This window comes from Varanus komodoensis, unplaced genomic scaffold (genome assembly GCF_004798865.1).
Source record: "Varanus komodoensis strain SLA01 unplaced genomic scaffold, ASM479886v1 scaffold13_1, whole genome shotgun sequence".
Taxonomy (NCBI): Eukaryota; Metazoa; Chordata; class Lepidosauria; order Squamata; family Varanidae; genus Varanus; species Varanus komodoensis.
In genome coordinates, this window is record NW_025335408.1 from 12,040,219 (window position 1) to 12,054,650 (window position 14,432).

Here is a 14,432-nt window from a genome sequence, read left to right on the forward strand (position 1 = left end):
AAAGAGCAACACCTTCCCTTCTTCAGAATAATTTGTTGTTAAGAGTGTGACTATGGACTATTTCCCCTCTAGGAATCTGGGCAGTAGGGAACTTGGGAATAGCCTCATAAATTTTCTGAATGAAATGTTCCTAGTAATATCTTGTACACAAAACATGTGCAGAACTTACATGTGCAGACAGTAAGCACGTTGCCTTGAATGACCTCTACTGAAGTATTCAATAGTTCTTTGTTCAGGTGAATCACAACTTCTGAGATAAAATATTTGGGAGCTGGCCGGCCAAGCACATTAAGGTACCAAGCCCCACATCTTCTGGCTATTTTCCTTTCTACATATTGTATGTAATATATTATGTTGGGACAAATTCATGTTTGGCCTTCCTTGAACCTGTCCTCTGGTTCTGCTTGTATAAATAACAACCTGCTGCTTTAAAGACACATCCTGTGCAGTCAATAGTTAAAGTATACTTATGGTAGGACACAGAGCAGGTTTTAACTGTAGCAAACAACAAAGAACAGAAACTGATCTGTAAAAAGTATGATAATCTTATGGAAGTGCAAACATAGTTCTTGGTGATACTCCATGATAAAGCTGAAGCACTGTCTCCTCCATGCTTTATTCTAGTAACATGTAGTGAAATTCTGTAATAACCACTTCATATGATTTGGACACATTGGTAACATATAAAATACACTGTTCTGATGTTATGTGAGCCTTTTTGGGAAGCTTTTGCCTGGAAAAACAGCACACTAATGTCAAAATAATCAAGGGCACAATTCTTTGAATGTTTAGACCACCAAACTCAACCGAACCGAACCGAATCGAACCAAACCAAGCCAATCCCCACCCCTACAACTTCCAGCTTTCCCCAGCCACCATTTCTGGCTGGGGATTTCTGGAAATTATACAAATCTTCTGCCTAAACATGCACCCAAAATTGGATTGCACCCAAAATAATTAAAGGACATTTGCACTGCACTCTTGTGGTTATGGACTGTATTAACTATCATGTTTTACCAGAGTAACTGAGAGTGATGTAACACATCACCTTCTTAAATCTATATTGGGTAGCTCTGAATTATTAACTGGTACTATAGTCATGCTCTTTTAGTTAAGGCCTCAAAAATCATACTTAGAATTTCAAAAATGGCATGTATACTCTCTCAGCAATCCTTATGACTGCACTGTAAATTAAGCCAGAGACAAAGGATTGCCTAAAGATACCTAGAGTGCAATCTTATGCAAGTTTAGACAGAAAAAACAGCAAGTTTAGACTACTCCCAGCATGTGCCAGCCAGCATGGTAAGAACTATAGCCTTTTTTCTGCTCAAACTTTCATAGGCTAATGCCCCTAGTGAGTTACTGGATCAGGAGATATATTAACCAGGGATTTCCCAGTTTATATTTTTAAACACTAGATTATACTAGCTAAAGTGATCCTTTAAAATGAGATTATGTCAGTGTTACAAATAACAAACATCAGGTTTGGTATAAGAAGCCATTCATATTAAGCCTATCAGGCATATGTGCAGTAAACTGAAATATCAAATGATTCATGTGCCTATTTATATGGGTTTACATAGGAATAGCACCATTAACACTCACAAAGATTTCCATCTAAATATATGCAGATTTCTTACAGATGATGATATGCCGGCATGGATTTAACATAAAGTAGACAGATGTGCATTAGACTGTGAGGTTTATCATCACTCCATATGGTCCAGCAGGTAGGATAAATTATTATAAGACAACACTTCATCCAACTTGCACGTTTACTCAGTAAGCACTTGTTATGGTAACATTTAATATAAGCATTTTAATGCCTGACCTTTAGTCAAACTTGACATTCTACATTGTTTCACACCCCATGCACTAAGAGCAATGGCATACTTTCCAAATTATTTCACCTGCCCCTGTTGTCAAGCTTATAAAACATTCATATCCTTCAATTTGGCAGAAAGAAAATTTGTCCAGGCAAAATTTCATTGATATATTGCCCTCAGCTCATTTTGTAAATTACACAGATTCAGTAAGTGTTCTACAAATTATTTACTGAAAGACTTTGTAGCAAAGCAAACATTAATCTGTAGAATTTCTAGTCCAGCATTGATATAGTTGTGAAAACAACATTGCCTCTAATTTTCATTAAAAGTTCTAAATGTTGATATATGTGCAATATCATTAACTTATATGTTAAATGTATCTGCACACACAAACAAGTTGGTTGTACTCATAATGGATGTATCTAGGAACTCTCTGCTGTTTCACAAATATGGAGCTCATTGAAAGCTCTTAGGAGAGAACAAGATGCAGGCATCATCTCCATTTTTCAAAGGCTGAAGATTAAATTCATGTACAATATGGTGACCTAACAGTTGTACATTTCAAAGAAATCTGAAAATAATCTCTGATACTGGTCTCAGTAATACAATAACCCAGTGGGATTTCCAGCTCTTCATTTCCTAATGAGCTTTTTGATAATGAGAGGTGACTTTAACAGTCACTCTGGGCTCTATTATGGCTAATTTGACTCCACTTCACTCTGCTTGTTAATTATTAACACTAGCCTTTTTATCCTCGGAGAACACAATCCATTTTTTTTTCTTTTTTTGGATTTGGGTGAGCCTCTATTTAAAGAGGTGAAATGTTCAGCAAGAGCTGTGTGTCTAATACTTGAGCGATAGTGTTTATTAGTCTTTGCAAGAAGTCTATTTCTCATCCCAAGGAAGGTGTTCTGATGCTAAATCATTGTTTATCATCAGTAATGGACTGGACGAGGGCAAGCAAATTGAAGCTACATCCAAATCAGTTAGAAGCATTTGCTTAGAAGTTAGAACAAGGAACAGGGACTTGGCTGGTGCTGGGTGAGGTTGCACACCATGAAGGCACAGGTCTGCAACTTGGGGTGCCCAGGTTTCAGTGGTGGCCAGTAGTGCCTTTGTACCCTTAAAACTAGTGTGCCATTGCTGGCAATGTCTGATTTGGCTACAGCTACATCCTGTGTCTTAGTTACATATATACATCTCCTAATTACACCCCATTTGGAATATTTTAACAGTGGTGCTCCTGTTAAGAGGCCGTTTAATGTTGGACTGAGGACCCAGGAGATCTGGATTCTAGTTCCCACTTGGCCAGAAAACAAACTGGGTGACTTCAGCTGACCAGATACTCACTCTCAGCCAAACCTACCTTACAGGGTTGTGGTTGTGAGGATAAAATACAGCTATGTAAGCTGCCGTGGGCTCCTCACCAGAGGAAAAAATGGTGGGATATAAAACGCAATGTAATAATAACATGTTCTACATGGGGCTGTCTTTGAAGAATGTTCAGAGACTTCAGCTGGTCCAGAGAGCGGCTGCTGCCAGACTGCTGACTTGAGCTGAATACAGGGAACATAGAACTCCTTTGCCGAAACAGCTTCACCGTCTCCCCATCTTTTAATGGGCATAATTCAAAGTGGTAATTATGACCAGCAAAGCCCTAGATGGCTTGGGTCCAGGCTATCTGCAAGATTGCAGTCCCCTCTTAAGCACCTGTCTATACCTTAATATCTTTTGGGCAGGCCTTCTCAGCGACTGCCCCGAGGTTCTGAGGCCCCCTTCACAGGGAGGCCAGACAGGTGACCTCCCAGTTAGGTTTTTTTGAGGCAGGCAGGAACTTTTCTGTCTCACAGCAGGACTTGGGAAATAGTTTGAACTTGTGAGATTGTGTTGGACTTGTTCTGTTGTGTACACTGATTGTATTGCTGTTATAATTTTGGTATTTATATAAGTTTACTGTTCTAGCTCCCCCCCCCCGACTTTGCACATATTTGTATTAAAGTTCTAATTGTATAAGTGTTCGATGTTGTAAGCTACCTCAAGTCCCAGTACTGGGAATAGTCAAGATTTAAATAAATAAATAATATAATCTCATGCAAGAAGACGACGATACGACAAGAATTAGGTGTTCTCTCTGATGGTCTTAACCTAGTAGCTCTGTGAAAGGAATGTTAATTAAAGGCTAAGTGCCATGGTATGCTTTATTTGGGAATCAGTTCCTTACAGAATGGTCATTGGCCACTTCCTACAGATAGAAGGGTGACTAGGGGTGCTCCCCAATGGATAGCTGACTTTTCTTGACTTTTTTGTGATAAGAAAAAAGAAGGGGAGAACATGGGAGTCTCACAAATAGAAGATATCACTGTCCCAACATTCCACCCCTATCGAATTTCATTAATGAAGAAGTGAGATTTCACAATAAAAGCCATTTCTGGAAGCACATTCAGAAGTTAAGAGTATGGATAGATGACTTGTTCAATATTTCTCCCCTCATTTAAAGTTTTTAAAACCTGTAATTCTTTGTTCAGTATATAAAGAAATTTGCAAATTTAGGTAGATTCTTAAAAAACTGAATTAAACTAAAAACTGAACTAAACAAACCTGCTTGCACAGGTCAAATGCAATTGGTAAAATTATGCACAGCATGGAAAAGCTTTATCTGTCTGTCATGTAGCTGTTGAGATAAGCAGTCTGTCAGGAAAAAAGGATGCTGGCAATCCTACTTCAGCTTGATAAACGTGGTTGAATACTCTGTGTTCAAACTGAATTTATGAAGAGCTAAGCAATCAACATTTTCTGTTGAGGAACATCAGTCTGTCAGTTTCACTTGCTTCTACATTCATTTTTTAGGATATCAAGTTTTTCCATCCCATTTTTAAAATGAACAGAACAAATTTCCCACCCATCCTTATATGAAGGCTTGCCATTCGGTACTAATAAAAAAATGTTGCCATTAGCTAAATGGCTTCCGTTTATTTATTTTAGTTACATCCCACATATCCTTTTAAGTGGCATGTAGTGGCATTCTCAATGGTTTCTCTGCTAGGAAGGATCATTTTACCTACCACAGTTGGAGCAATGCTTAAAAATAATCCACAACTTTTAACAGCTGCTTCTTAGAGGCTAATTACATATAAACTCACAAATGCACATAGCAGAACTTCAATGCAGTTGGGGGGGAAACAACTTTGAGAAGAAGCAAGTTGGAATAAAGAAGCAGGGTGAAAGGGAATGTTAACCCTTTCTGCGTCCAGTGCTTGTTTGCTCCTACGCTCTACTGAAGTGGCTTTTCTCACATTAAGAAAAACACCAAAGCAGTGAGCCCTGCAATTGCAAGTACTTCAGGCTCCCTCGGTCACACTGTATAATACTGCTCATAATTGCTTTGCCATTTTAATGAAATGTTTTGTCACTCGAAATGGTTTCCTTATAATTATTAAGTCATTACATTTTTAATTGACGGGTGGAGAGAAAGTGAATAAATGCAAGCCTTCCAGATTTTTTTTAATGCAAGCGTTTTGGTGATGCCTGTTTGAAGGTCTAGCTGGTAATACTTGTTTGCCTGGGAGAAAGCATAATCCAGACACAGTGTATTTTGAATACAAGGCATCACATCCAGTTGTGCTGTCGAGAAATGTCTAACACATAATGATGTCTGGTTGCAAATGGAGGGTTAATTAATCTATGAATTGTGGGGATGTATGCTGGGTGTGAGCTGCTTTCTGTTTGCATCAACAGTGCTGCTTTTGAGGATTGCTTCTTTGAGGTCAGAACAGAGGCATGTGAGTTAAACAGCTCCAAGTTAACCTAAAAATAAGCCATGGCTTGACTTGAGATTCCTCAACCTCTGAACAACCTCAGTTGTTCAAACCTCACAGAAACAACCCTCGAAAATGGCCTTGAGTGGTGTTAATGCTCAGGAGATGCTCAGGGGCAAGGCATGAGTTAATTACTCCACTGTTTACTGCTAGATGGAGCTGTGACATATGAACAGGATCACAGGCTTATTCTTTCTGGATTCTATTATTACTGTTGCCCTATTCCAATAAAATAGAACACTAAAACCTTTAGAGATTATGTTCCTATATAGAAGAAGGCAGAATGCGGTCAGATGTAACAAGAACCTGAGTTGGGAGAGGTGGTCATAGGACCAGAATGTTATGGCACATCTTCAGTGGGGGCTGAAAATCTTGGTCTTCAGCACTTCCTCCATGTAATTAGCTGAGTATTTATATGATACATAATAAAATATGCCATAACAGGTTATGTTTTTGCCTTCAGGCAACATTCACAGTTATGAGCTATTTGTGTGACATTGCATTTGCTGTTCTTAGACTGTGGCTGAATAAAACAAGCATAGCAGGAGCTTTCCCAATCACCATATTTGGGTGATCGTATCATGGCTTAAACAGCTGAGATATGCCCATGCCTTCTGCCTACACAAACAGTCCCTTCTCTCTTCCCCATGCAGTGCAATTAAGAACATAAGGAATAAGAAAAGCCATGCTAGATCAGGGTGAAGGTCCATCTAGTCCAGCACTCTGTACGCACAGTGGCAAATGAGCTGCCCACAGGATCCTTCGAGCAGGATGGGGGCAAGACCACTTCCTGCCAAACTGCTCAGCAACCGGCATATGCAGGCATGCCCACCTCTGGAAAGGAGGTGGCACATAGCCAGCAAGGCTAGTAGCCATTGATATCCACATCCCTCATGAATCTGTCCAATCCCTTTTTAAAGCTATCCAGATTGGCGGCCATCTAACCTCCAGTGGCAGCAAATTCCATAGTTTAAATATATGCAGAGTGAAGAATTACTTCCTTTTATCCATCCTAAACCTCCCACCAATCAGCTTCATGGGATGACCCCAGGTTTTAGTGTTATGGGAGAGGGCAAAAATGTATCCCTCTGTGCTTTCTTCACACTATACATTATTTTAAAGACCTTTGTCATGTTACCCCTTCCTCACCTTTTTTCTAAGCTGAACAGTCCCAGTTGTTGTAACTACTCCTCATGGGAGAACTGCTCCAGCCACCAGATCATTTTTTCCCCTTCTCTGTACGTTTTCCAAATTTTTTTCAGATAGGCTGACCTGAACTGAACACAATATTCCAAGTGTGTTTGCATCAGGGAAGCAAGATTTTGGCAGTTTGATTTTCTGTTCTGTTCCTAATTATGCCTAGCATGGATTTTGCCTTCTTCACAGCAGCTGATCGCTGGCTGACATTAGCTGATCTTAGGGTAGTTAAGATCCCTTCTTGCTCAATCACTGCTAGATCATATCCCCTTAGTGTTTACATGAAGTTGGGATTTTTTTGGGCCCCAAATTGTAGTACTCTATATATGCTTATATTGAACTGCATTTGTCTTTTAGATGCTCATTCTCTCAGCTTGGAGAGACCCCTTTGGAGCTCCTCACAATCCCTTTTGGCTTTAACCACATTAAAAAAATTACTGCTAACCGGAAATGTGGCCATTTTACTATGTACTCCTAATTCTAGCTCATTTATGAATAGGTTGAAAAGCACTGGTCCTAATACAGATCCTTGTGAGACTCCACAGGTGACATTTCTCCATTGGGAGAAATTGCTATTTATTCTTACCTTTTGTCTTCTCTTCTATAACCAGGTAATGATCCGTAAGAGGATCCCCCACTTTTAATCCTTGACAACCTAGTTTGCTCAGGAGCATTTGGTGAGGAGCTTTGTCAGAAGCTTTTCAGAAGTCCAAGTAAACAATGTCTACTGCTTAGAAAAGCTTATTGACACTTTCCACAAGCTTGCTGACACTGTCAAGGAACTCCAATAGATTAGTGAGACAAGACTACTCCTGGTGGAAGCCATGATAATTATTTCCAGCAGGGCTTGTCCCTCTATGTGCTTACTGATCCTATCTTTCAAAATGCTGGCAAGCGGTTTACTCAGAAGAGAGGTTAAACTAAACCTGTAATTTCCTGGATCCCCCCACTTCCCAATCCCTTTAAACAAATTGGTATTACATTGACCATTCTCCAATCCTCTGGTGCCCTGGCTAATTTTAGGGACAAGTTAAATATTTTGGTAAAAAAGTCATCAATTTCATGCTTGCATTCTTTGATACTTCTAGGATGGATACCAACTGGACTGGATGACTTGCTGATTTTCAGTTTGTCAATAAGATTGAGAGTTTATTCTTTTGTCACTACTGTCTGCCTTAATTCCTCATACTTCCTTTCATAATCCAAACCTCAGGGGACAGGTATCTGCTCTTCATCTTTACTGTGAAGCTTGATGAAAAGAATTCATCCACTTTCTCTGCAATCTCCTTGTCCCCACTTCATGCTCCTTTAATTCCATTATCATCCAATGACTCAACTGTTTTCTTAGCTGCTTTCTTTCTTTTGAAAGAATTCTTTAGATAATTCTTTATTGTAACTCTTGCTATTGTTAGCAATGTGCTTTTCAACTGTTTCTTTGCTTTTCTGATTGACTGCTTCCATCTCCTTTATGCAAACTTACAGTCCTGTCTGATCTTTTCATTTGGGCAAGCCTTCCAATTTTTGAAGGAAGCTCTCTTCTCCCTAATAGCTTCCTGGTCTCTATGCCTAGAAATCTCAGAGTAACCATAGGTTTCCAGTCCATCCAAACTGGGAAACTATGGTTGTCACCTCAAGGTAACCCCTAACCATGGTTTATAGTATGTTTTTATTTAAATAAAAAATTTCAACCTAAAAAAAAAAAATTTCAACCTAACCATGGTTTACAGTCCTTTCTTCTTCTGAATTTGGTAATCATAATTTCGCAGTTACTATTAATTCTATGGCTCTATGGCTCTAATTTTATGGCTAATTAGAGAGTTTGACAGATCTTAGCCAAGAAACAGATGTATGCATATAGGCATGATACACAGAAGCTAAGCCTAAATATTCATTTGGAAATGAACTGAAATGGAAACAAGCTTGACAGAGAAGTAAGGCTCAAAAAAGTTTATGTCAAGGAAGGCTGGCTGCTGAATTGATCATCTGGAATAATCAGAAATGGATTTCTATGGCAGGAAGAGATTAAGCCCTCCGCCAGGGAACATTGACCTTTTCTGTAGTATATAGAAGAAATCAGAGCAAGGGTCATTATATGACAAATTTCACTCAGGAATTATGGGATTCTATTCAACGGTAAATTTGCTAAAACCAGTCTGTAGAGATGCCTGCAAAGAAGGCCTTTTCTAATTTACAATAATGACTGTAATGTGACAAGGAATTTTAAAATCACCTTTACATAAATGATTGCTAGCTGCCTTCCAGTCTAAGCTTACACATGGGCACTCTGCAGTAAGTCCCATTGAGTCCAACAGGGCTTAGTCCTGTGCAAAAGTATATAGGATCAAAATCTTAATGACTACATAGAAAGGCAGGATGAAAAGAAGTATGTATATGAATTTCTGATTTAACCTAGTCTGGACAACAGTGGAAAAGCAAAAATAATAACAGCTAACACAATAACCAAACACTTAAAGAGCTTACGGTCATTTCTCAGGAAGTTATTTAGTAACTGGAAAAGAGGGAAACTATCCCAGGAGTCTTGCACCTGTGCCTCTAGTGCTGAATCCATGTCAACCGTAAAAAGAGCCCAAAATTTCTCTCCATGTTCAGCCAGCAAGTCCGGCCACCACGCAAATGCCTGCATCATAATTAAGACACAATTTTAAAACACAAAAGTCAGAGAAGAAATCCAATTTACATTTTCCTTCATGCATGAATGCAAAATATGATGAAATAAATGAAAATTAACATTAAATTAGTTATGGCAAGTTGTATTCTGCTTAAAATTTTGAAATAGGAAAAGCTGAATTTTGCAAACTTGTGCAAATAATGAAGTGTATAAACATTTCAATTGCAGCAGCAATGCTTCATTGATTAACACAGTTTTATTGTCTAAAATTGTACCCCTGATTAATTGAGGAGTAGATTCTAGATAGAATCAAAGAAGAAATATGACCCCTAGGCAGTACCTGAGGTACAATAAGGTATTTCAGATTCCCAGCTCCAAGATCTGAGATAGTGCTCCAACCTCTGCATTAGGAATTGCACTCCCCCTCACAGCTGACATGAAAAGAATTGCATTGGCTTCCTCCCCGAGGTTAGGTATGCAACTTTTGAGAGGGGTCAGTGGGTGGGGTAGGGGGCGGGAGCTTGTAAGGCCATGATGAGAGTGGTCCTAAGGCCTCTTCAGTCTCACGCCATCCCTCTTTGAAGTGTTTCAGCTTGATGATGGACAAAAAGCATGTCTAGCAAAAATGCAGGGCAGGAGGATGGAGATATCACCTCTGCTTCTTCTCTGAATGACGGTAACCCATTGGTTTTGGGGGCTTATAATCATTGTAAAAGGATCAAGTCCTATATTTGCAGATAGCAGAGGTGCCTTAAAAGAGGTATTCCCCTCCTGTTTGGAAAAAATAACCTGATTCTTTGAATTGAAGCCAGTCACAAAATTGGCTAAAAAAAAAAGGAAATAATTTTGTTCTTAAGCACTTGTGTTTTTTCACTTGTACAAATGGATGCAGATTGAATCGTGTAATAGCACAATCTTATGAATGCTTGGGATTGAAAAAGTCCTACAAGCTCCCAGGGTTCTCCAACCAGCATGTAAAGTATTATGTGCTTAATCACCTGACACGAACTATGAATTCCTTTAACTTCCAATCCTGCTTCCAATCATATCCCTCTTTGATAAGAAGGCTCTTTGATCCAGCAAAGGTCAACAGAATGAGGAGAGAAGTGATTTTCATCAATTCTCTTATCCCAAGCAATCCCTAGTTCACTTCTTATGCTGTCCCAAAGTGTCCTTCAACCCACCAGAGCAAATCTGGGTGAAGGTGCCAAGAACTACAGGGGCACAGGTGAAAATGGCTTCCCACTCTGTTCTGCTGAAAGAAGTCTCTCATGTAAACAATCTTAAGTTAATAGACTGGAAACTCTGCCTAAGACATTGGAAAGCTATCAATGGATCAGAATACTGCTCGATAGACCAGAATATTGATGTCAGTTCAGAATGTAGAAGCTCTTTATATTGTTCTGTCTATCGACATACCAGAAATCAGCATGCAACTCTTTTAATGAAGGAACTACATTGGCACCCTATTTGTTAATGGGCCAGGTTTATAGTTCTAGTGCTGGCATACAAAGCCCTGAACAGCTTGGGTCCAGGACACCATGAAACTGCTTGGTAAGTGAAGTCACTGGAGGACATTCTCCTGTAAGTTCCACATGAACCTATGGCCCAACTGGGGTTCACCAGCAGAATGTGTTGGCCCCATTTCTATGAGACTACCTGCCTCTTCTAGAGTGGCAAGCACCAATATTTTGTTGCTTGTGATGTCTTTGTTATAAGAAGCCTTTCTTGCTGAAAAGCCACATATTTGACATATTGTTTTTATTCCTTTACCTGTTTTATTCTTTTATTGCTTTTATTCTTTTATCTGTTCTATCTTTTGACTGTTCACCACTATGGAATCTGCCTAGAAATGGAGCAGTATAAATAATAAATGCATAAGAAATTGAGAGACAAAGATGTAAATAAAAATATTTACAATTATTTATAAGGGTAAATTATTATATTTTGACTGTAATGGCAAAGCTTACAATTTATACCCAATTACATCACAATAATTTTATCTGGAATTGGCCTGCATTGATTAACTTTGGAAGAACAACTGCACTCACCTAGTAATGAAACACAGGTGTTAAATTTCTTCATGACTTTGTATTTGAACATAAGAGCACAAGAAGAGATTAGGGCTAGATCAAACCAAGTGCCCATCTAATCCAGCATTCTGTTCATACAGCCAGCTTTGCCAACAAGTGGTCAATTAGGCAGAGCTATCACTGAAGCCTTTTTATTTATTTCATTTATACCCCACCTTTCCCCCTGCTTTTTTCACAACAGCCATGTGAGTAGGTTAGGCAACGGGTCCATGAATGGCCCAAAGTCACCCAGTGATGTTCATGGCCCAGTGGGGAATAGAACTCAGATCTCCTGAATCCCAGTCTAGTCTGACTTTCTCTGTGGCGATGCCTCATTTTTGGAATTTCCTCCCTCACTGAAGCAACTGAACTAGCACCAATACTTTTACCCTTCTGGTACCAGGCAGAATTTTTTTTTTTTTGTTTTCCTGTGCTTTTAAATCCATATTTTAATGAAAGGCAGTATCATTTAAACAAAGCAACAAAATGTCCAAAATTAATGAGTATTTCAAATGTATTCATAGGTGTCACATGCTCACACTCTTACAATATTATTTGTCAAATTTGTGGGAGGACATGGAAAATCTAACTGTAGATTAAAAAGGTATACTGCTAACCACTGGAAATGATTTTTCTGAGAATACCATGAGTTCTTATAATCATTTGAAAATACACTACCAAAGTCAAGTATGACTGCTCCCATATGAAAGTATTTAAGACAATTCCTCCTCTGTCTAACCAAAAATATACAAAGTTCTTTGAAATGGAAATACATTAAAATAAATGTTTAGAACAACCCCCCGCCCAGTTAATTTGAATGACTTTGCGGGTGCAGGAAAAGGGGCACACATGTGTTAGCACAGCTTCCTTTAGTCTTCCTCCAGTTACTTGGGGGAAAGAAGTGAGGAAATGTATTCATTACTACAAATCCTCTTTTGAACATATATGCAATTAAAATGTAGTACAGGAGCCAGTATATTTCATCCTTGTTTCCATACAACTTTGTAAAACAAACATTAGTGAGAAGAAATTCCCTTGAATTGGAGAAAAACTCTTGACCCATTGGTGCTGAGGGACAACGTGATAAAATTAGACAAATACCATAGACACAATATTGTTCCATCAATAAGACTATAACAAGACACCAAGATGAATGCAATTAGTGATTTATCACATGCATTCTAGGAAGAAAAGAGAAAGTTACTGTATGAGATTAAAGGCTGATCTGTTAGATTGCTTGGCTGCTATCTGTAATTTATATCGCACTATATAGCAACAGTTGCTACATGCACTATATAAATTATGGCACTAAAATGCTCCACAGTTGTTTGGCTTTGCTAATGCTCTGGCTGAGGTGGCACCAGGCTTTTGTCCTTTCCTTACAGCTCCCCCTCAGGGATCTCTCAGAACAGATTCCCTCACACTGCCCAGCTGACATCTGCAGCCATGCTGGAATATTCAATGAGTGGAGTTGCCTCTTGGCTCCAGCAAAGCATTTAGCACTGTGTATGAGACACAGAACTCCAACCTAGCTCAGCATTTTCCCTGAGAAGTGCCAGTCTGCTGTGCGTATTGCTTTGATCTCACAGAACGTTGTGACTTGCTAAAGGCTATTCAGGAGTACTACTTTAGAGGAGGGACCTGAAGCCAGATCATGTCCCTCAGAGCTAAGGCTAACTGTTGATCCATGGAATCGCACTAAAGAGTTAGCAATATTAGCAGCTAGTTTTGAAGAAAGGATAAATATAGAAAAAGAAAATGATGAGTGAATGGAATTGATGCCACACGATCAAAAGAGCTTAACAATTCCATGCATGGAACCATGAAAAAAATGGCCTTCCTTGGTGGGGATGAGCTACATACCTCTTTTCCCTGGGGGAATCCATAATTTTGAAAGTATTGTGGAACAGGGGGGAAAAGTTAAATTGTTAAAACAGCAAATTAGAGGCACACTTTTTCTACTATTGTACAAGAATCACATTCTCTCTAATGGTGTAAGCTTACTTCCAAGTATTGTGATGTAGGTTTTTTTAGAAAAGTATTTGTCAGAATTATGCACTGACAGGTTAAAACATTAGAAATAAATAGCCATATATTATAGTCTATTGATTTTTTATTCTTTGTAGAAGGGGTAGTATGTAATAAAATTAATTGCACATTAAGAATAAAAAAATGTATTTCAGTAACAATAATTTCTGGAATTTATGGTGACCTTCTTTTGTTTAAAAAGTTTTCTTTTAATGCATATTTTCAGAAGATAAAATTCATATATACATTTTATTAAGTAATTATTTACAGCATAACACAGTGGCAATACTAGTGCAGAATAATGCCTCTCGGGAATTCATTTCAAATTACTGAAGCAGCTGTTTCTTCAGTATAAAATAAAATATCCATAACAAGTTCACACATGACAGATGTAAGCTAAAATCTAGAATCGACAGTGTGAGATAAAAGCAGATGTTTTGAATGATCATATTTATAGACGCTACATCTTAGCTTACTATTTTGTATGCTTTCCCAGAAAAAATTATAAAGGTTTTTATTTTAAAAATATGAACTTCCTTCCAACTAGCTCTATGCATCACTGAGAGCTAGTTGATCAAACTTTTAGATTGCCAACAACAACATTAATGCACAGGTATAAAATTCATTTGTTCATTTTGTAAAATAAAAGGAAATTTTTAATTCTTGTAAAAGAAACTGTCTTATATGCCTTCGGTGGAAACAGTTTAGAAATATATTCTTTAAGAAAGATCCACTTGGATTGTATGCCTTTTTAAAAGAACAGATTACATGTCCTACTTAGAACAACAATATTAAACATGGTTGCCATATTTACACCTAGTATTGGACTATTTTGCTGTTTCTTTCTCATTTTTAATCAGAGATG

General features: G+C 38.4%; 1 protein-coding gene across 2 annotated transcripts in view; it reads right to left on the reverse strand.

The window, feature by feature from the left end:
* CADPS2 (calcium dependent secretion activator 2) overlaps positions 1–14,432 on the reverse strand; it is a 357,625-nt gene that overhangs the window by 87,006 nt on the left and 256,187 nt on the right. For both annotated transcript variants that reach the window (XM_044422997.1, XM_044422995.1), the window contains exon 18: positions 9,320–9,476. In XM_044422997.1, the coding sequence (XP_044278932.1) occupies positions 9,320–9,476 (157 nt within the window). The remainder of the gene's footprint in view (positions 1–9,319; positions 9,477–14,432) is intronic.